The 23,634-nt window shown below is 40.8% G+C and overlaps 1 protein-coding gene across 1 annotated transcript; it reads right to left on the bottom strand.

Annotated features, from left to right (window-relative positions):
- Window positions 1–830: 830 nt before the first annotated feature.
- GINM1 (glycosylated integral membrane protein 1) lies at window positions 831–22,144 on the bottom strand. The gene is made up of 8 exons (XM_054162720.1): window positions 22,020–22,144; window positions 12,187–12,246; window positions 11,915–12,011; window positions 7,980–8,128; window positions 5,911–6,067; window positions 5,021–5,151; window positions 3,449–3,612; window positions 831–1,729 (listed from the first exon to the last, which is right to left on the bottom strand). The coding sequence occupies exons 1-8, from the start codon at window positions 22,110–22,112 to the stop codon at window positions 1,621–1,623; spliced, it is 960 nt and encodes a 319-aa protein (XP_054018695.1). The 5' UTR covers window positions 22,113–22,144; the 3' UTR covers window positions 831–1,620.
- Window positions 22,145–23,634: the final 1,490 nt, after the last annotated feature.

Below are 23,634 nucleotides of genomic sequence, written 5' to 3' on the forward strand. Positions count from 1 at the left end.
GAGATGCTTATGTAGCTCTAGCATCACATCTGTCTGATGTGGTTATGTTATCATTATGGCATCTCTCCTGCAGTATGGTCTGGAAAGTACTGCCAGGGGCTCCAGGGATATAAGTCACTCATTCCAGATCGGCAGAGCAGCTGCCCTGCTCACTCGTTTTATGGCTCCACACCTGCCTGAAGCATACAGCCAGTTGTGACACATCATACTTACTCAGCTAGGTATTTACCAGATGTTTGGAATCCTACACTCTAATGACACTAAGCTTGAGGAAGTAAATGCAAAGTACAAACCCACAAGGCCCTAGAATAAAATTACTTAAAGAAAAAAAAGGTTTGAGTGGTGTCCATGTTAGTTGGGGCTGATGTGTACCACACTGTGCTGCTGGGTGACCCTTTTGGTGGGTTTTTTGAGATCTGTTTGTTTTGTCAAGGGAAGCCAGTGCTAGGAATGTTTCTTCAACTACTGCACTGCTCTTAGTTTACTGAGGCAGCTGGCGTTGTTCCTATCACAGACAGGAACAAGTAAGGACAAGTATCTGAATATCTTATGAGGCCTCATTAAACTTAATCATAATTGATCCTTAAGGTGATCCTAGCTTTTCTCCTTCACTGTAACAACTTAAGATGAACGTGGGTAGTTCTGATCACTCAGCTGATGCCTGTGCTCAGTTTAATGCCAAATAGTTAAGCATAGTTAAGGATCTTTGGTTTTTTTCCTAGTCATTTTTCTGGTAGTTTCCATAAATAAATACTGAAAAGCTAAGTACCCTGCATCTAACTCATTTGGCAAAGTGCTGGATACAGATGCAGACGTGATGCAGTCTGATAAACAATTTAAATGTTTATTTGAAAAACATTACCAGTACAAATCAGCATGGGCAGACTGGGCCTACTCAGCAACAGTAAGCCAATACTTTTGTAAAATTTTCTTACTTTTTTTTAAACTTCACATAGTACTGCTGTCACAGATACAAAAAGCACATTGTTTACAAGTGCTAATAGTTTTTATGAGTGGAAGGGGCCATACAAGTTTAAAGTGCTTGAAATATAAATCTGCCCTTTTCATTTTTGTTTTGCATATATAAAATGTCAAATTACTTGAGTAAACCAAATGTTTGGTAGCAGTATTTTCCTTGCAAGGCATGCTCAACCCTAAAAGACCTGAAATCAGGTTGGGCAGCCTCGTTCAGGCTTGCAGGCACAGCTGATGTTTGTGATACTCCTTCATCCTTTTCTGAAGAACGCTATCTGGAGACTTCAGAGTACTCTGAATTTCATCATCTTGCTATTCAGGATAGCCAGCTTGGTTTGTCTGTGGGGGTGAAAGCAGTCAGCATCCTGTCTGAAGTGTGGAAAAGTGACTTCACAGAAGTTAAAACCAATGGTAGTCCTCAAGGTGGGAAGCTGTTTTATTTTGAAGCTTCTGGAAAGGCTGCATGTTTATTGAGAGGCACAGGGACGTCCGCTTTGGGCCTCGGCCTAAGTATCCCTTTACCAATTAATCAACTAACTTAGTTTTCGTAGGAGGAAATAACCAAGGTATTAAGATCAAGTGCCAAATTTCAGGTCAACTTGAAATTTGTTTTTAAAAAACAGTAATTCTGAAGTAAACACAGTATTAAGTACATACATTCTCATCTAAATTGCTTTTCCTGTCTGGAAGGTCTGAAGGCAAGCTGATAGTAACCACAGGTACAAAGCTGACTTGGTCCAGGAAAAGGAGGCCTCTGAAAAGTAAAAATACCATGCATTAGAAAACAATATCGAAAACCATTCCATAATCTAAAAATTAGATTTAGTCTTAAAGTTCCCAAATTTAGTTTAAATTGACACATCAAGTACGTATTGCTGTCATAATACCTTTTTTATAAGGCTAGAATGGAAACTTGACGGAAAACTGCTTCCAAATCATGCTAGCTCTGGTTTCAGAGGGTCCTTTCACTCAGTTTCTGTATCTAAATTATCAGCAGTGTAGCCTCCATATGCTGGCTGTCATAGAAACCTCAACCTGTCCGCCATCAAGAGCTACGTTGTCAGGCTCTTGCATCTAATTCTCTAAGAATTGCTACATCTCTAGTTTTACCAGTGTACTGCAGAATGGCATTAATGACTTGGGATGAATTCCTGACTCTTATCTGAATGACTCTTGTTATTCACCAAATGAGACCTCCAACTCATTCTTAATGGTTTATGATCACAAATTAAACTTTCACCACAGGACTTGATACAGGCTGCAAGAAAACTGCTGCGTGGGTTTGGGATTTGTTTTTATCTTTAAAAAAAGGAGAGAACCAGCCTTCCAGTGTTACAATTTCTTCAAATGCTCTGACAAGCCATGCACAAGTTCCATTTTCTCCAATTTGAAGAGAAATCACTTCAAGCTGGTTCTCTGTACTGAGCTCTGCCATGGACAAGTCATCAGACAGCTGAACAGTTTATGGGGATTAAGAAATTTTTTCCTAGTGGTTATTTCAAAGTTTCACATGTGGCAGTGTTAAACTATTTACTGGTGTGAGGGGTACAAAGTGTTTCTTCCTTTTTTCCACTCTGACAAGTTAGTTACAGGAGGTATTCCACACACTTTGGTGAAATACCCAGGGAACTGTGGTCTCTCTTGTCACTAGAGTTTCCAAACTTCCTGGTCTTCCAACCATCCATTTTTCTAGCTCTGTCAGAAGAACTGAGGCCACTATCTGCCCTTGGTGGTTGTATAACAGTAATTTCTCCAAGAGTTAAATCTTCTAGAACTGACTTGGGTTGCTTTAAAATGTACACACTTTCCTATTCCAGCATTCTGTTTATACTTCTTAGCTGCAGTTACTAATTCATCTTTCCACCCCTTGTTTTGAAAGCTCGTGTCTCCAAAAAATTACTGGTGTTGCTGGGTGACACACCAATTGAGTGGATAAAGCCATCTGCAGGCAATCAACTTTATTTATGACCTCCCACCAATGCTGGCACTAATCACTAGGGCTTGGAAGCTGCTTATAGAGGTAGCTCATCCTTGAAGAATTCCCATACAAACCTGCAAAGACAAATTTGAGGCCTTTCATAACTACTATACAACCTCCAACACAGTACAAGTATGAAAAGATGTAGAATTCCTAGAATTTTTTAGCTCCAGCTTCTACCCTACCCTCCCTTCTCTATTGTAGCTCTGTTAATGGGTGTCTCACAATGTAGCCCATAGAAGACTCGATACAAATTTGTCTGTCTGACAGCCAAGCTAAAGACATTTTGTATGAAAGATTTTCCCACATTCCTCTGAAATGCCTGTGCATCAAGAGGTCACTTGGAATGGAATGGAAAGTTACTGGCAGCCTTTTCACTGAATTGTTGCCACCATCTTCCTACAGAATAGGGCTGCTTCTCAAAAAGATTTTATTTTTTTTTAACTTAAATGTTTTGCCTTAATCACAGGATTAAAAGTAGCAAAAATTACTTACTTGTTTTCACAGGAAGGGAAAATCAGCTTTAAAGCTTGCAGAATAAAAGCTGCTCCAACAACTCCAACTACAGTGACTTCCATCAAACTAAAGAAAATAGGTAAAGATCGAAACCAGAATTTGCACAACCCTTTTCTCAAGTCTTCCACCCACTGGCACATCACCTACAACCAAACAGGTAAAAATGAAAAGACAGGTTGTGAAACGTAGCAAGTGCAGGTTTTGTAGCTACTGGTGAATCGTGTTACATGGTGACAGTTTAACTTCAGGTTATGTACGCATAAGCGTACCTAAAGTCAGGATGGAATTGGCTGGTGACTTAGACCGCTCCCTTATACAAAGTTTGCAGCAGGTAAAAGTTTGGTTTTCTGCTCATCCTAGCAGAGCTGCCTTAAAGAAAAAGGTGCTTTGGAAAATAAAAGGAGACTTGAACAGAGCAGGTGAAGGATGAGCTATCTGGCCTAGGCAGAGATGTGATACCATGGTAGTATACAGCAGGGAAAGGGTTATTGACAGCCCAGGAGCTAGCTGTATCTCACAGCTTAGTATTTTGGCCTTTCCGTCTCAACAGTAGGTTATAATGTTTCTCTCATCCACAGAAGAGGAGGCCATCAAGACCATCTCTATCTAATCAGGAACTGAAACTTCTCAAGCTGCTACTGTGTTTCTTACAGGGAGTGAGACTACTGACCCATATCCCAGAGGGGTAAGCAAGCAATCAGAAAAAAAAATATGCCACATAAAGCTAAATGGTATTTGAAATGGTTATAAATGCTCAGCTTGGTATAATGTAAATATCACAACTTACTCTCATGAAGTATCTGCAAGGTCAGAACATTGGAGGATTTAGAAACCCATTTGATTCCTGATAAAGTAAAAATACCAACCCAAACAACAATTGCTAAATGCTAAGGGGTAATTTAGAAAGTTTTTTTGTATATCTTCTAGAGCAGGTCTGTAGAAGTCCTGGGTTTAGTGGCTGGCTATGGGGATTTCTTAAGACTTCTGTGGAAGTCACAGATTCCACATACAATAGAAAATCTTAGTCTTTAACAAATGTAAAGCAGCAAAACAATACTCTGAGAAGTCAGTTGCAGGTTAAGTAGGAATGGCAGTGCTCTCATCCAGAAATGAGTTACTACATACTGTGTTCCTTTTATGTCAAATTAAAGGACCAAAGGCAAAGGCCTAGGAATGTTAATATACCTTCTTACCATCTTTAAATGGATGCGTTTGGCCTTTCCACGAGGAAAACCCACTACCTAAATCCTAACAATGCTGGGTTTATTTTATTCTGTAAACATCCACAAAGGAGGAAGATACAGTATTTGTATATGTTTCTGTAGACAATACTAAAAATGGGGAAGGATGTTTGTTTCCTCAGAGCCGAATGTCATTCAGCATTACAGCTTATCTGCAGCATTTTACAACTTTTCCTTCTAGAAGTGTCACCAAACTGTAAGTATTTAATCTCTGGGAAAACAGGGGGAAAAATGTCTTTGAAGGTCTTAAATTTGAGCCAGTCTTAAAAGTTATATACTAATAATTAAAACAACTAAATGACCAAACTACCTTGTAAGAAGATGGAGGTTCTGTCCTAAGAGGGGTCTCTGGTAACTTCCCAGGTAATGTCTCTTCATCTACTGTAGTTTCTGCTTGCCGGATGAGGTACTGACTGGTAGTTTGCAGTGGATCTTGAATATCTGAAGAAGAAAAGCTATATTTAGTGTGGGGTTTGCTTTCTATTTGACTTGCTATTCAGGAAAACAAAGACTGGTTGCATTTCTATACATACAGATTTAAAGCAAGAACACAGAAAGCTGAGTTTTGGTTGGGCTTGGTTTTGGTTTTTTCACTTGAGTAATGAACTTGGTGAGAAGCAGTGTTTCAGTGCAGCCTTCAGCTGTGCCCTTAGCTGTAAATTTCAGCTGCCTCCAAATCAAAAGATGGTGAACTAGATCAAAATATCAATATCCTATGACATCCCTGAGAGTTTCTTATTAAACAAAACTGAAATAAGATTCAGACCGCATAACTATTCTTTATTTAAGTTACGCAAGTTTAAGAACATAAAACTATTTAGTTTGGAAATTAACCAGACAGGTATTTCCTCTCCAGTTTTCTTTCATTCTCAGGACAAAAATGGAGCTTTAGAAAAACTTCCATCATAGCACTGAGAGAGCAGTTTATTCCTGTGAGATGCCTGGGCTGCAGATTGACAAGCACCAAGTGCTTCGAAGGGGAACAGATTTGGAAACAAACAAACAAGACAGCTAGAATGTAGAAAAGTTGAATTTAGGTGTTTTAAAAAACCCAAGCACCAAACAAATCATATAAAACACTTCCCTGTTAATGAAGAAACCATTTCACTATGTAAAATACAGGAATAATGATGCTCTTTCACCCTTGTAAAGCGATGCAACAACCACACATAAAAGTGTTATGTAACAGCAAAGAGATACCTTTTCCTGAGGGGCTGGGAAGTGTAAATACAATGTCGTTGTCCCTTGGGATGGAATACAGCATGCTCTCTTTCAAAGGAACAGTGTAATTTAAATGTCTAAGTACTCTCATGTCCTTTACTAAAATATCTATTTCTGTTACTTCTTCCTGCTGAACCTACAAGAGATGCAAACACGTTGATATTACTAAATTTAAAGTAAGGCTGAAGCAGGCTGGCAGAGAAAATGAATACATCACAGAAAACTCCAAGCCAGGCACAGGGATGTTATAAAATATATCAGTATTCTTTGTTTTTACTTACACAGTTCTATAGGCTATGCCACGTTAGAAAACATGTTGAACAGACTCCCTCTCCCTGCAAAACCATGTGGCAGTCACTCCATGAGCTTTTTTGATTAGCTGATTAAAATTTGCCTTCATGGAAGCATTTTAGGGCACAGAAAACCCTAATACATAGTGAAAGTACACTTGCAAACACTGGAAGTGTTGCTGAAGCAAGACTGACACTTCTGCATTTTCAATAATGTGGCTTTTTTTTTCAACAAGTGAAGTAACAGTTTTCTTGCTCCCACCAATGCACCGGACCCGCTTCACTTAATAATCACTGCAAGCGTCACTTACAGTGAATGCATTCAGCATAACCCACTCCATCACATAACATCAGCAAATGCATTGTGAGGCCAAGAACTGACAGAAATCCAGAGTGTTTGTGACCATAACTGTAACTGCTGCATAGAAAGAGAACTAAGAAAAGAGCAATGCAGCATGTGATATAGTTTCAGTCCTGCTTTCAGAGCCATAGGCCAGTGGTTTCATTTTGCTTTGAAGAGGCACAGAACAATGCAACGAAAGAGATGATTCTTACTGTCAGCTGGTAACTAATGAGACAGATTGAAAGTTTTTGTCTTAAAGGAACAGCTAAGGAAACAGCATTAGCTTTCTGGTTGTTCTTACCAGGTCCCTGTGAAAATCTGAAATTAATATTCCTGTCTAGTTTGAAATCTGAAATACAACAATGCTGTTGTGTGACAACCATGATACATTAGCCTTCTAAGAGTGGGATAAGCACCTCCATAGAAAAGCTTCAAACCTCTCAGTGGGATTTTTCATTAACAGAGTAAAATTTTGACATGGTGCAGATGCATGTAATACTATATGCTAAAGCATGCAATTAATTTGAGATCAAGGGTATTATTGTCATTCTCCTTATAAAAAAACAGGAGTGGGGGGGATGCAGGCAGCAGAACATAAGCCAGCTTCAAAAGAGCCTGGCCACCTGTAAGAAGCAAACATGTACTCAAGCAAAAATTTGACACTTCTGCTGCTGTCTTTCAGCAGCTGTATTTCCTCTGCAGAACCTCTCCAGCTGGGAAAACAACTCTACCTTATAGGTGATTTTGAGAACTCAGCTCTGTGCAGTTCAATCTCAGCTAGCACTGTAACCTCTCACATTCACTGATATTTGTGCAAATACAGTTAAAATTGGGTGGGGGATTTTTGTGTTCACCTCAAAATCCATGTTCACTATCAAGATTTATACAAATTATTTTATTATGCTTTCACAACAAGCCCATCTGCTATCACGAGTTTGCTGCTGCAAGTTGCTCCCCGTGCTACATGCCTGAAGTGCTTTGTTAGCTAGGAATAAACAATGGAGAAAACCTTAGGACTCGGAACTAGCCCATGCAATTTCATTTATTTTGTACATTATTTTGTAAATTAGTTGTTGCTTGTGAGTCTGACTTTGCTTGCATAAATGTGTGTGTTGAAAGAGCGTGTACCAGAGATAAAGATATTCTAACAAGTTTACAGGAAAGTCATCCAACAATTACTAAAATAAGAAGAGAAACATTAAAAATGGAAGTTGCCTCATGAAACTTCCCTGCTACTGTACACAGAACTTAGGCTGGTATTGTCTCCCTCTGTACTATGCTGGCTAGCGCTAAATACTTGGTGCTTTAAGCACCAGCCAGACATATATAAACCTTTTAATCTTTGGTAACTACTTGCCTCTCCTAAATTAAACACGAGCAAAGTGTTGGGATGTATATATTTATCTAATTTTTACCTGTTTTCCATCGATTTCTGTCACTTCTTCCTGAATGACAATCAACTGTAAATCAGAACTGGATGCCAAAGGCCACTCATGAACCATGATGCGAACACTGACGGTTCCCAGACGCTGATCTGGTAAGCTGTCCCACTGGCCATTCTCCACTGTTAACAAACAAGGTCACAGTTTTCAAAGAAAAGTCAGCCCAATCAGAAAGCAGTATAAAAGCATGGGGAAAACAGTCACCACTCTGACAAAGATGTATAGATGTTTTTGCACACTTGGTACATGAATGGAAAAGTTGTTACAATTACTAACCTCAAACCAGAGATGCCTGAACAGTTCTACAGAGGTCTCTGTTACAGAATTATGGAATTCTTTAAGCTGGTACAGATCTTTAAGATCATTGAATCCAACCATTAACCTAACTCTATCAAGTCTCTATCATGTCCTTAAGCACCACATCTATGTGTCTTAAATACCTCCAGTGATGATGATTCCACTGCTTCCCTGGGCAGCTTGTTCTCCAGTGCCTGACATTCCTTTCATTTCAGAAGTTTTTCCTAATGTCCAACCTAAAACCTCTCCTGGTGCATCCTGAGGCAGTTTCCTTTTATCTTCTCACTTGCTGCTTGGGAGAACAGACCAAAACCCACCCCACTACAGCCTCCTTTCAGGTCCTTATAGAGGCTGACAAGGTGTCCCCTCATTCTGCTTTCCTCCAGACTAAACAAACCTAGTTCCCTCGGCTGCTCCTCACAGGACTTGTTCTTTGGACCCTTTACCAGCTTTGTCTATGTTGATGTCCTTAATTCCAGTAACTGCTGTTATAGGTGACAGTAACCTGGACAACAGGTAAAATAGATGCCATGATATTTTAATCAGTATATCACCAAATCAAACTTGGAGCAGGTCTCATGCTGTAACACAGCAGACAACAGCTTCCTTTACTATGCCCACACTGTGGGAGCTTGCAAAGAGTGTTGCATCCCTGCCTTTGAAGTTTGCATTTAAGTACTCCAAGCAGCACTCTGGCTTCACTATTGCTGCTCTCTTATTTCAGTTGTCCAAAGGAGTTCATAAGAGTAATGCCACAGCCCAGCCATCCATCTGTGTAAACATCTTGGTTTGCACAACACTCCCTGACTTCTCAATACAAATATGCTCTTTTCCATACACACTGCATATGCTACTCAAGATGTGTCAGCTTGCTCATGTATGTTTTGTGACCTCCCTGCTCCATTTTCATGTAACCAGTGACACCTCACATTCTCATCCTACCCCAAAACTGTCAGCTATTTCAACAAGCTAATATTCCCAAAGCACACAGAGAACTGCCTTTCTACCCTTGCTGTTTATGCCTATACTTAGTATCCTTCTCCCAGCTACCATGCCTTTGCTACAGGTGAGAGCACACTAGAAGTGCAAAAGTGGAGGTGTCAGATCTCTCTAGGGTGCAGACAGCAAGGTACATGAACTGAGACCGAACTTGCCCGTTTCTAAGCCACTAGTGCTGTGTGTCACTTGCAGTGCTAAGCCTAGGAGGCGGCCCAGGGGAAGGTTGGACTGGTGTTTTTCAGGGGCTCATTACTTCTGTGCTGTGTTTCCTTTCCTCATTAAAGCTATTTTTCCTATTTTAAAACCTTTTTTTTTTTTTTAATTTTTGTCCTAACTTCCCTATAGGCAGCAGCCAGGGCTCTAACCTGCTTCATGAATGTTTTCTGACTTACAGCAGCAAGCATACATTAAAGCACCAAAGCCACTAAGATGCCAAGTAGCTGAAGCTCCGTGTGGTCCCAACCTTTCATTGTATCAGGCTGCTCAGTCCCCACTACATTCAGATACACTTTCCATTTGTGGAAATTTCAAGTGGGGATAGAGGTGCTAGGCACAATCTGACAGAAGTGCCACAACACTACCATTCAGGAGATTTGGTCTTGACTCAAGAGCATGCAAACTTGACTCAAGTCTGTTTTTTGCATACATTCAGGAGTGGTTTTCCCCTCTGTTAATATGTAACAAGTATCTTGATATTCCTTCAGCATTTTACAAACACAATCTGAATCGGGTTTTGATGATTTAGTAAGTAGATAGTATAAACATTACTTTACTGGTAACAGAGAAAGGTACTGTGCTAAGGATTCACATCCAAACATGAAAAGAGTGAGTTTCATGTTTCTAGCTCGCAGGTCAAATCAGTATTGCCCAGGCAGCCAAGAGGGCCAATGGCATCCTGGCCTGCATCAGGAACAGTGTGGCCAGCAGGAGCAGGGAGGTCACTGTGCCCCTGTACACTGCACTGGTTAGGCTGCACCTCGAGTACTGTGTCCAGTTCTGGGCCCCTCAGTTTAGGAAGGATGTTGACTTGCTGGAACAAGTCCAGAGAAGAGCAACAAAGTTGGTGAGGGGTTTGGAACATAAGCCCTACGAGGAGAGGCTGAGGGAGCTGGGGTTGCTTAGCCTGGAGAAGAGGAGACTCAGGGGTGACCTTATTACTCTCTACAACTACCTGAAGGGAGGTTGTAGACAGACAGATGTTGGTCTCTTCTCCCAGGCAGCCAGTACCAGAACAAGAGGACACAGTCTCAGACTGCGCCAGGAGAGGTTCAGGCTAGATGTTAGGAAAAAGTTCTATACAGAGAGAGTGATTGCCCATTGGAATGGGCTGCCTGGGGAGGTGGTGGAGTTGCCGTCATTGGAGGTTTTTAGGAGAAGACTTGATGGGGTGCTTGGTGCCGTGGGTTAGTTGTTTAGGTGGTGTTGGATTGGTTGATGGGTTGGACGCGATGATCTTGAAGGTCTCTTCCAACCTGGTTTATTCTATGTATGTATTCTATGTATGCATTCTATGTATGTATTTTTCTCACTGATTCAGAGTCATGTTTGTGATCACTGCAAGCTATACAACTATGATTTGGGAAATTAATAGGAAGTAGAGTACTCAATATCTCTCAGAATTAGTCAATAAAACAGTATCTGTTTATCTGGAGTCAATTATCTTGCAGATAAATCACATTTTGCCATGTTTTTCTGCCCTAAGATATTAAGTAGAAGCAATAGGAATCTAACTATCCCAGGAAAAGAGAAGTTAATTAATGCTCTCCCTCTCCAAAAAAGAAATGGTGTCCAATTTATAACTGAGCATGCTTGGGAAGAAAGGGTTAAAGTCTTGGCTCAGAGAAACAATTTAGAAAAAGCATTAGTACTTTCTAAGTAAGTATCTGATTGTAAGGAGACAATGACCTCAGAAACCAAGCTAGAAACTGCACCCAATCCATCAAGAGATCATTCTGAATACAATGGAAACTTACATCAAATGAGCGTAACGGTCCTTGTGTAATTAATTATGCAGTACATCCTGTGTATCTTAAAACATATCTCAGTACTATCTGGTCTTTTTCATTGAATCAGTGGAAAAATAGCACTTTCAAGATAAATCAAAGTCATTAACCACTGCTGGATGCTAGCAGAACTGGAATGTTTTTTGCTATAATATCCTATTCATCCAAACCTTATTTGTCCAATAGATGCAGAAATAAGATCATGAAAAGATCTTCCTAACAGTAGTTCATACATCTGTTATTGAATATCCTTTTGGATATATGCCAACCAACCAAGGGACTCAGCCATTAGCAGGGTGGAGTTGCATCCTTCTGTTTACATTGTCTGGAGTGTAGTGCAAAACATTCTTTTGAAAAGAGAGGCAGAGTTCAGATCAGACCATTTGAATATATAAGCATGTGAATGCAACTTGAGAACAAGGCAGGAAGGTATTTTTTTTCCACCCATTTTAGTAGCGAAATCCTTCTACCTTTGGAAATTATTCCCTTCTGTAATGTTTAGGTTGACAAAGCATGAGAACATATAGTCATTGTAAACTTTGGTTACTAGATATCAAGGAAGCCAAACACCCAGGGGGTGGAGGGAAGAGGAGAAAAGAGCATACTCACATATGACTGTTTGACATGTTATGTGGGCAACCCCGCTTTTCATTGGAAAATCATTTAGATACACCTGTCCATTAACATAGGTGATATTAAAAACAACCTGAAAGAAAACCAGACAGCATAAGTATATGGTCCCTGCCTCTATGCTCCAGTTGTTCCCAGAGGAACACGTTTCATACTGACTGACGTCAGACAAGGCCATGTGTTTGCATCCACACACAGACTTTGTTTTGCTGCATATTAATTCACTGAATAAATAGAAAAACTGGACAAACCTGTCCTTTGTGCAACTCGCCATTGATTTTCAACAGCAGAACATTGACTCTAATTGTTTCCTGGGGAAAAAAACAGTGGGAATAGATGTAAGTTTCTGAGGAAATACATAAGCCACTCCAGGTCACAGGCAGCTTTCACACACCCTCCCAGCAGAATGACAAATGTACAATCTCCAGAGCACATTTCCAGGGTTTCTACCCAGCAGACTGAAGAAGGAAGAATATACTTACTTTTTTTCATGTAAGGATTTGATTGGGGTTTTCCCCTTTATTATTAAAGAAAACTGATTAAAAAGACTGACAGCTACATCTCCTTATGTATAGGTTTGTTTTTATTTCAATGAAGATAAAATAATAATGAAGCTAAAAATCTCAGGAGAACTAGTGTCACATGGATATAGTTGAAAAGAAATCTCTCATATTAGCTGAAAAATAGTAGACACTACAAGGTAAAAATCAGATTCTTTGTAAATTTGTTTTTAAGCACCCTGCTTAGTCTTCAAGGTGAAGTATAATTTAATACATCTTAGCCTATACTAAAGAACGCTCTGTTTTGTCAGTGTCAGCAGTAATCCTGTTTCTTCTCTTTGGTTATCATTCCCAAATGATGCCACATGGGAAACCTACAAATTCATAGCTAAAGGGGATTTGTTTCTTTCTTTCAAACCCTGTAATTTATCGACTCACTCATTCTGTCCTCTCATTTCCCCCTCATTTTGCAGATGGGACCTTAAATCCCCTGGGCCTGCCCCTATGTTATGGTTGGACTCGATGATCTTGGAGGCCTTTTCCAACCTTAACACTTCTATGATTCTACATACAAACCCCAAATCTCCCTTGCACATAGGCAAAAGTAATGATTGCCACACTGCTTTCCTGGGTGACCTCTTCCCTATTTGCCATATGGGAGCATTAAATGATTCTAAACACATTTCATTTTCCTCTGGAAAATGTTTCCATACCTTCAGTATCTTCTTTAGCTCTAATGTTTGAGTCATGTTAGTTTTACAACTAATAGCTAAGAAGTGAGCCATGTCTTAGTAAAAAGATGAACTTACTCAGAATTAAACATAAGTAAATAAAAATCTAAACACATTAAAAGGCTTTTTGTTTGAGTCAGACAGAAAATACTTGAAATATACTGCACCTAGCATAACATAGTCCCAGTTCAGGAAGAGAGCTTCTGAAGTGTGACTACAATGTAATAAAGTCTGTGAAAAAATGGGTGTGAATCAGTATATGCAGGTAGACTGGGCTGCCAAAACCTGAAAACCAACATGCAAATCCAGTTCAGCAGAAAACTGCTATGAGAAGAATGGTTTAAAATCTAGCAGAGATAAACTTTTAGTTGGAAATGACTCATTACTAATGTTTCAGGCACTTTTGTCTAATCAGTGAGGAAACTCTCTGACCACTTATACCAAAGAGAAATCCTTTTTTTCTCAATGCCCATTCCAGGAACCAGGCATTTCGACTGACTGTTCTTCCACATTTATATCCTAAGCTGTTTAAAATAAATGAAAATTACCTATTTACTTTGACAACTGGAAGTCTATAATTGAAAATATAAACCAGATTAATAATGCAATCATAAGATACAATCTATTCTGCCATCCTGTAATTTCCTCAAACCACTTATTTTCTTCTCATGTTTTAAGAATGATGTATATTAAAAAAAAAAAACCAACAAATTTAAAAGCTCACCAAACTTCTAGCTTTTTTAGTTCTACCAGTCAGAGCCATATGGTTTTTTTTTCACACCCTCGAGAAGTGTAACAGATTACCCAAACCTTGCATCTTCACTTCCTGGGTTTTTCTGTTTTCTGGGAATTCAGAGGTCATGAGAGATGAATTTTTCCAGGCAGTCTTAGGAATCCTTCAGTTTTTAAGCCTCAGATGACATCATTTACACTGAAAGTATTTTGCAACCTTTATTCAACGTCTACATAGTGACTCACTGAGATTACAAAAAAAAGGAAATGACTGATTAACTATAACTGCTGGGAAAAAATGGAAAATCCCCCCTGCTTTTTTATTATTGTATTTATTGTTTAAATCAAATGCTTTATTTGAAAGTGAGAGGCCTGGGACAAGACAGATACGCTCAACAATTGAACATTAAATGTACAAAGTAAGCAATGAACATGATGATTAATTTTCTTCAAGTCAGTTCTGCTGATGTGGTACCCACAAGCACTGTTATGAATTCTGATACATCCTTAAAACTTGCAACTGAAGAGCACATTACATCTTTAAGAAAGTGAAATATTTCAGTCAATCACTTGCATGCTGTCAAAGCTACAAAAACAGAGCACAGCACACAGACAAATAAGAAGCTTAACTGCTTGCTGCCTCTCTCCCACACATCATCCTTCCTCCTCATTTATGCTCAGACACTGAGCTAATTTAGCTCATTAAAGTACCAGGAAAATTTCCCCTTTTTTGCCAGACTGTTTTTCCATCAGTTGAACAAGTAAGGAAGAGCCAGACAAGCATGAGAGTTGTTAAGAAAGCAACTTGTTCCGACGGACACAGGCCGTTGGACTGGCTCAGCTTCACGGTCTGCCTGCACTTGTAGCACTTCCTTAGGAGATGCCCATCCCCACCATAATCTCAGAAGATGGTGAGACATCGTGAATGGCACAGGCTCATAAAACTACTCAATAACTTAGAAGAATAGAATAGAATAGAATAGACCAGGTTGGAAAAGACCTTCAAGATCATCAAGTCCAACCTATCATCCAAACTATCTAATCAACTAAACAATGGCACCAAGCGACCCATCCAGCCTCTTCCTAAACACTTTCAATGATGGTGACTCCACCACCTCCCTGGGTAGCCCATTCCAATGGCTATTCAATCCTTCTGTGAAGAACTTCTTCCTAACAGCCAGCCTAAACCTCCTCTGGCGCAGCTTGAGACTGTGTCCTCTTGTTCTGGTGCTGGTTGCCTGGGAGAAGAGACCAACCCCCACCTGGCTACAACCTCCCTTCAGGTAACTGTAGACAGCAAGAAGGTCTCCCCTGAGCCTCCTCTTCTCCAAGCTAAGCAACCCCAGCTCCCTCAGCCTCTCCTCATAGGGCTTGTGCTCCAGACCCCTCACCAACTTTGCTGCCCTTCTCTGGACACATTCCAGCAAGTCAACATCTTTCCTAACCTGCGGGGCCCGGAACTGGACACAGTACTCAAGGTGTGGCCTAACCAGTGCTGAGCACAGGGGCAGAATGACCTCCCTGCTCCTGCTGGCCACACTACTCCTGATACAGGCCAGGATGCCATTGGCCTTCTTGGCCACCTGGGCACACTGCTGGCTCATGTTCATGATTAATACTCCACTACAGCAGCTGCACCATGACCCTTGCAATTTTGTGTCCACATAAAATAGAGAACTCCTATCCTTGCCATTCCCATGACCAGTCTGTTCACATTCAGATCCAATAAAATTTTATTGGTAACTTCCCATATTCTGTATGTCCATTTTCCTGAGTTGTCTTATGTTCTTGTTTTGCCTCTTCACTAAGCAGTCTCACAAGACTTGATACCAGTCTTGCTAAGAAACATTTTACATAGATCTCAAAGTTCTGGTGAAAAAAAAAAAAAATTTAAAAAATCACTGTTCAATTATTCTTGCTCCAAACATTCCTGAACTTACATAGAAACATCTGAGGGGAAGACCAACTTTTCCAGTCAAATCAGCTACACTGATATAATGCCTAACAGATTTACTCTTAAAGCTCTCCAGTGACATCCAAGAAGTTTCACACTCTCCTCAGCTATTTACTCTGGTACTCAGCTATCTTTAAAAGTTTTCCTAGTATCTAACCTGAAGCTTCCTTGCAGTAATTTATGATCAAGTAATTCATTATTCTTCATGACATCTTCCCATGGAAAATAACAGTCCTCCAGCTCTCTCTTCCTAATTTTATGCTAATGTTCTCAGGTCATTCAATCCTTCCTTAAAAGCAAGTTCCTTTGGCTTCCCACTAGTCTTTCCTGCAGTGCCATACCCAAAACTCAAAAGGTCCTTCTGTGGCCAATCTTGCACTCCATACCTAAATCTGCATGAGGGCAAGAACCACAAGCTGCATGCCAAACACCATGAAAAGTCGTGTGGGATGGATAAGGGAAAGAGGCTCACAGGAGAGCAGAGCACCATCCCAGCTGATCCGCTTTCACCCACAGCAAGGAGTGGGTGAGGCACGGCATTCTCCCTGTTAATACAATCCCAGTTGGTACCTCTTTCATATCTGTTTGTGAATAAGTGTTCAAGAGCCTTAAAATGCTCATTCCTACTAAGCTGGGAGGCCAATTACTCTGGTACCATGCTTTCATGACAAAATGATGAGCCCTACTTGCTAGAAAGTGCTCCAGTGATAACTCAAATATCTACCTTTCCAATCCTAGGGCTGAAGACTCACAGACTAACAAAACATCCTTTAATTTCCACAGAGAAAAACTAATTTTATGTTACCATAATAAAACTCATTGCTTGGGGAGAGAGGGGGGGAAAGTGGTTTGCAGTTTCATCAATATGTCTTGTAGCTATGTGCTTTAGTACTAAGAGAAGTAAATAACCCTTCACACTGATTTCATGTATCAAAAGCACAGTAAGCCAAGTCTGTAATAACAAAGTCACTGAGAGCAGGACATAAGTTCTGGAGAAGCCTGAACTACTAGCATAAAACTGGTTTCTGTGACTTACATTGTACTTTTGAGTATTAACAATATCATGAAAGGTCACATAAATTTCAGTCAGTCCTGCAATTTACAAGGTGCGCTTTGAGAGAGTCAAGATCAAAGGACAGCCCCAAGAAGGAATTCAGGTCTCTAGAAATCAGGTTGTGCTTTCAGCTTGCCATTGATACCCCTTTCATCTTTCACAGCACCTTATCCCTTGCTGTGCTGGTGAATGCCTTCATGGAAAACTCTCCAATTCACACTAAAAATGGCCCTATCATTCTTAATGCTATTATAGAATGTCGATGTCTCTTCTGAGCGTTCCCATGATTTGTTGTCACTGTTTTAGTGCTCCGGCAGCAGTATTTACAATGGTAATGGCTACTGTAAAGAGGACAGCACTTCTGGCAGAAATGTATGTCATTCTGTACTAGGACAACTCAGCATCAGCTGTCATCACAAGTGTGGTGACACAGTGAACTAATAAATTTTTGTGAACTTGGATCTACAGAGATAAGCAGGTAGTGATTATTTTCTAATCCTTTCTCTTTCACCATGTGCTGAAACAGAACCCAGGAGCGTTAACTTGGGCAGTATAATCACAGTCGTAACAGAAGGCAAGATGGGGAAAAGATGGCTGCAAAGAATATATGGCATCTGTCATAAGTTAAAAGGGAATAGTCATTAATTCTTAAAGACTCTCCATACCAATGCCACATAAATCAACAAAGCACATTTCACCTAATACTAGCCTTATGAAAAATGCTCCGTAAGACAAAGCTGTTAGATCTTATCATGCAAGAGCTTCAAACTGATCTGATTACAGAATCACAGAACATATTTTTTCCCATGGGCAGTGGGTACCCAAGACAGGGTACACCATGTAGTTTCTCTCAGTACAGGGTAACTGTTAAGTCCTACACGACTGCATTTGTCACATTAGTTCTGGCCGCTAGCCGCCAGCCCACTCAAAGCACAGCTGTTCTCTATTGATGTCCTCCAAACAAGGCTCTTTCTGCACTGGAAGGTCTGTGGGAAGCAGAGCAGGCAGCACTAGGAACAGATGGCATAGTGCCTCACAAGATGGACAGCTGTACAGTGACTTGAAAGACAGACAATCCCCTCAAAGCTATTACACAGGCACTATGGGATATCCTGCTTGTGACAGACAAATATGAAGTCCAATGAAGGCTGCCAAACATATGAGAAATAGACCAAAATCTAATAATTGGTTTCTGAATCCAAAAAGAGATTATGGGGGGAAAGTGTTCGAACAGACAAAACAAAACTACCACCCAGACACTTCAGTCCTGGCACTTACATGGACAACTGGCTCCAAATAGTTTATTTGTAATCCAGGGTTCTATGACCTGTGCTTCCCATAATTCTTTCATCAGACTTGACACTGAGGTATGCTGTAGGATGAATCTTAACTAACAATCAGGCGTGACTGAGTTAAGACATAATCTTGGTATGAGTTTCACATAAGTTTGCAGGGTGACAGTTAGTCCCTCCCGCTTTCCAAAATTTCAGTGTAAAACCCTCTCCAATAAGGTTTGGCATTATTAAACTGCATGACAATACTTAGGGTAAGATAATGAAATCCTTAATTATCTAAAGCTGAACCATCTTTGTTAACATAAAAATCTAACACAATGATTTTGCTTTACTTTTATTTTCTGAACGAGCACTCATATTGCTTCCCTGCTTTATGATGATGCTTAGTACAACACTGCTTATCCATTCCTTTGCCCTACATATGTTGATAGAATTAATTGACGATGCTTTCTCCCTGTTAAATCAACTCAAGCTATGGATATTTGATCATGATTTTTAAAGGTGAATATTTAGTGTTCCTCACTGGGATATGCTTGCATCACACAGCTTTAATCAAATATACATGAAAAGATGATGTCAGGTTTTTCAGGCATAAAGTTCAAAGCATGTGCCAGGCTCTTAAAAGAGAACCCAGCATCAAGCAATGAAAGCAACATTTCGCTATGTCACTACTGACAAGTTTCTCCTTTGATTAAACTACATTGCTCTGACTGCATAAGTGCTCAAATGGCTGATGTAATAAAGATTACTTTCTTCCATTGTGAAATAATCAGTCCACACAGATGGATTATTGTTGTAGCAAACAAGCTGAAAACAATGTATTCCAGGCAACTAAACCAAAAGACCAAAAAAGTCTGGTAGGCAAGTATGCCAATTAGAAAGAACACTGCTAAACCTAAATTATCAAGTGGCAAACAGAGTAAGCAAACAATACAGCATGAGCACTCAGCCTGCTGTGCTTTCTGCCAGTTCCTATCAGCCTATTAAAAAATACTTTAAAATACAAAACCTAAATCCTGACCTTGCACCAGAAAACCGAGGTATTTTAATGTGAACATCAGTTGTCTTATTGCATCATTCCCTGCCTTTTTGACTTTTTTTTTGTTTTAATAAAAGAACTTTGTCCAGTATTAATCAATCTGTATCCCAGTTTTGTTTATCAGAATTTCAGGAAGAGAAAGGAAAAATCAAAACACACATGCTAACGTTTCAAACAAAATAAAAATAGAAGTCTAGATTTCAAACCAGTTTGTTTATTGCATAACAATGCAGACATTCACATTCTGGAACTGAGCAAATCTGTTTCAGCCTTACAAAACATTATTCCAATGTTTCGAGGCTTTTCCTCAGTCCTTCTGCTGTGGTGTCTGTAACATTATGGCCATCAGCTTTGAGGGAAACTTTAATACCACACAGAGAAAGTACCAAATGTGAAACTCTCGGTATGGTGCTGCCAGTGGGCTCACAGAATTTTAGATGGCACAGCTGTGGTATCTAGTTAGAGAAAAGTTGAACATGTTGATGCTACCTGCTCTCAACCAGACTGTAGTCTCAGGCCATTCTGAGGAAATATCATGATTCTGACCTCACCACCCACTGTCATCAAGGTCACGACTTCTGAAGCCAGCTTGTGAGTGTGGCATTCCTGCTCTGCCTATTTCCACTGCCTAGGCACCATAAAGCCACCATAAAGCAGCTCATGCTCAAAACCCAGCAATTCTTCTACTCAAAACCATCTCAAGATGCATTTTTCCTTCTACATCAAAAATAAGCCCGTAAATACAAAAATAAACAGTGCAGGGGGAGAAGCATTGATTTTTTAAAGTGGGGTTTAAAAAGAAAAAATACTAAGTTCAAACATGTTCCCTTTTTAACTCTTAAAGGAGCTTTTTGGCATATATTTATGCCACCACACCAGTATAAATCTTAAAAAGTGCAGATGTTTCCAACTAGCAAAAACTGAGATGACAGACCACCTAAGCAGTATGGCACAAATAGACAAACTCAACCCCACCAACAGTACATCTATGTCTACAAGGCATTACACCCCAGTTACTAAAATATACCAATTCTATTTCTGAGCCTAAGCTGGCTTCCACAGAACCACTCTGGCTCCTCTGTGTAATGTTCACTCATGCTTTCACATCCAAAGATAGCAGGTGCAGATGTACCCCCACATCTTGTACAGCTGCCAGCTCTGATGAACAACTGTAATGCTCTTCAGTTGAAGTTTTGGTGTGAAAGCTTGATAGTTTCCAGGTAGAAGGTAAGCAAGTAAATGTCATTGTCACTTCATGTGTCTTTAGACAAATTCAGGCTAGCACTCCCTTTCTTAGAGGAATACATTATCTGAGGATTAAGCTCTCTCTGCCCTCTTTAGTATACCTGACTTCAAGCACTCGTACACTTTTATACGTGTCTGAAAATATGGATCCACATTCTGAAATCAGAGCAAAGCAGATCTTCCTTCAAATGCTCATGCAGAGAAGCAGAAACCAGGAAGTAACCCCAGGAATTCTGCTTTGCAGTACAGGATGTGCCAGTGCAAAGCCACTGTCAGGCTTTCTTGGAAACATTTTACTTACATAAAAACAACTCTGGAGGAAAAAAAAAAAAGCCATAATAAATTTATTCACATGACAGCAACTTCACATTTACTAGACATGTGACTGCAAAACTCAACATAGCTCTTCCCTCCTTGCAATCTCACACTTTGGAGTTCATGATTACAATTAGAAAATCGTGAAAAATGCATTCAAATGCATAGAGAAGTACCCAGTTCTGTGATTCTAGAGGTCAAAGCTCAGCAATACCACAGCACATTCTTTTTATTCCCACTGAGATGATAACCTAAGAAGTAACCAAAAAAAACTCCTTCCACTCTTTAAAAAGCCATCAAATTTCATTTAAAACTAATCTTACCAAGATACAGCATAGGTACTGGAATAGATTAAAAAAGACAGCACAATACCCTGCAAGATAGCAGTAGACCAAGAATCCTTTTCTTGGTTCCATTCAAGAGTATAGAGATCACTAGGAGGAAACATGGACCTAATGCATTGTGTACTTCTATAGCACTGAACTGTCAAGATGTGGGTATACAAGACTAGAAGTACAATATAGAATCATACAACCATTAAGGTTGGAAAAGCCGTCTAAGATCATCAAGTCTAACTATCAACCGAACAACACTATGCTCATTAAACTATGCCCTGAAGTGCCATGTACACGTTTTTCAAACGCCTACAGGGATCGATGACTCCACCACCTCCGCGGCAGCCCGTTCCAATACGAGTACATCTATCTGCACAGAAGTAACTATTACCATCTCGACCTGCCAGATATTCATCTCAGCATATCGAATCCTATCCAACTTAATCATTAACGCGAGTTAAGAAATACTACATGCACGGTATCCGAGTTTGTGGCAGATGCATAATTTTGTCCTTATGTACTGTTTCTGTACATTTTAGACCAAAATGTACCTGAGCAGCTGGTCAAGTGCACTGTACTTAGGGGTAACGCATATTAGGCTGCCGAGCACTACAGCTGGGAAAAAGCCGTCATACCCGGGACACCCCGCTTCGGTGCCACCGGCTTCGCCCGCCTTCTCTAGCCGCGCCAGCTGCTCCCTCCGGTGATGCCGCCCGCCCGGGCGTGCCAGCCTGCGGCCGAGGCAATCACGACCGCCCCGCCGCCCCTGCCGCCAGGAGATGCCCGCGCCGCCGTCCAGCGCCCCGGCAACGTCCTGCTCACCCTTCGGAGGGAGAGGGACAGGAGCTGAGACTGGCCCCACCGCGCCCCGGCCCCGTCGGTACCTGGCCCAGCTGCAGCGGCGCGGCCGGGCCCAGCAGCGCGGCGGCCAGCGTCAACAGCAGCAACAGCTCTCGCTGTCCCGGCGCCACCTCCATCTTGCGACCTGGGAATTAACACAAAGTGAAACATCAACAAGCAGCGGAGGCGGCAGAGGGCGGGGCGGGGCTGGGAGGAAGCGGGGGCGGGAAGGGGCCGCGCCGGCCAGCCCCGCGGCGGTCTGCTCCAAATCGTTTCCGTCGTTCCCCGCCACCCGTCGGCCGAGGGTACGACGGTCCTCAGGCCGTTGCGCCGGCTTTTCCCCTGGCCCGGGTGTCGGCTTGGGAATGACCTTTGGTCGGAAGAAGAGCAAAAGTTTAGCGAAAGAAACAGCTGCATTTGTACCCTTCTTCGACAGCTGCCGAGAGCGACAGCACTGCTTCTGCCCGGCCCTCTCCCCGCCCCTGCCCCTGCCCCTGTCCGGCTCTACCCTGCCCCTGTCCCGCCGCCGCGGGCAGATCCGAGCTGTGCGTTGGGGAATGACGTGCGGATACGCGCCTCTCCTACAAACGCCGTACCGTGAATAGAGGATGACAACTTTCGAAAGCACTTTGCATAGTAAGAGAATTACCTCTATAGCTAATGTCAATAATTACTGGTCTATATGAGATGTACATTCCTCAAACCAAGCTACTTCGTTCATACCCATAAGCCGCCTACAGTTGTTCACCTGCTATGTGTGTAAATGGCCAGGGTCACCTGGGGAGAGTCATTCCAGAGTAAGTTTTGAGCATCATATGTCAAGAAAGGTTTCCTGAAAGCAAAGGCAGTGTACTCTAGGGGAGAGCAGAAAGAGTCACCAGAAAGGAAGAAAGCGCATAATAAAGTTTTAAAGAGCTGAAGAGAAAATGGTGGGAAGCAATCAGCAGTCAAAACCATGAAAGTCTCAGGCAAAGAGAAAGGAAACAACCTGGATCTCCAAGTCCGTGGTTGATATGAAGACAGAAAGTGCTTTGCTGGCAACAAGAAAGATTGCCTCTATCTGTTAGCAAAGAAAAAATAACCTAAAGGCAACAGTGGCAAACATCTTAACAGCTTTTCTGGGCAGGGTTTAATGTATCAGATGTCTTGTTGAAGCATTCTGTAGCCTGATTTTATATTGCTCCATGACTTCTACTTGGTTGATAGTGAACAGAAATCATACAACCCATGGAAAATTAGTATTTTATATGCAGTTTGCATTCACAAGACACTGTTATAAACATCTGGTACAAGACAAAAGGCATTAGAAAATGAGACCTAAGCAAATCATTTATTGTGAAGTGAATTTCATTATGTGAAAATTTGAAATATTTCATCCATAAATGCATTTATTCTCAGTAGTTAGTACTATTTTAAAGATTAGAAAAAATACAGCTGATTAACTGGTGAAGATGTCCTGACATTTGTAATTATTAAAATATGTAACATTTTAAAGTATTTTGTACTGAGGTTGACCACTGGTTGAATGTGCCTGACATGCTGTATTTCAGTGGTTCAGATTAAAAGTGGAAATTATGTTCCTGACATTTTTAATGTGACCATGAAAAGCCATTTTGTGAGAACTGTAAATCTCTGTTTTGTTGGTTTCATCTAGCACAA

The sequence above is a fragment of the Dryobates pubescens genome, chromosome 6 (genome assembly GCF_014839835.1).
Source record: "Dryobates pubescens isolate bDryPub1 chromosome 6, bDryPub1.pri, whole genome shotgun sequence".
Lineage (NCBI taxonomy): Eukaryota > Metazoa > Chordata > Aves > Piciformes > Picidae > Dryobates > Dryobates pubescens.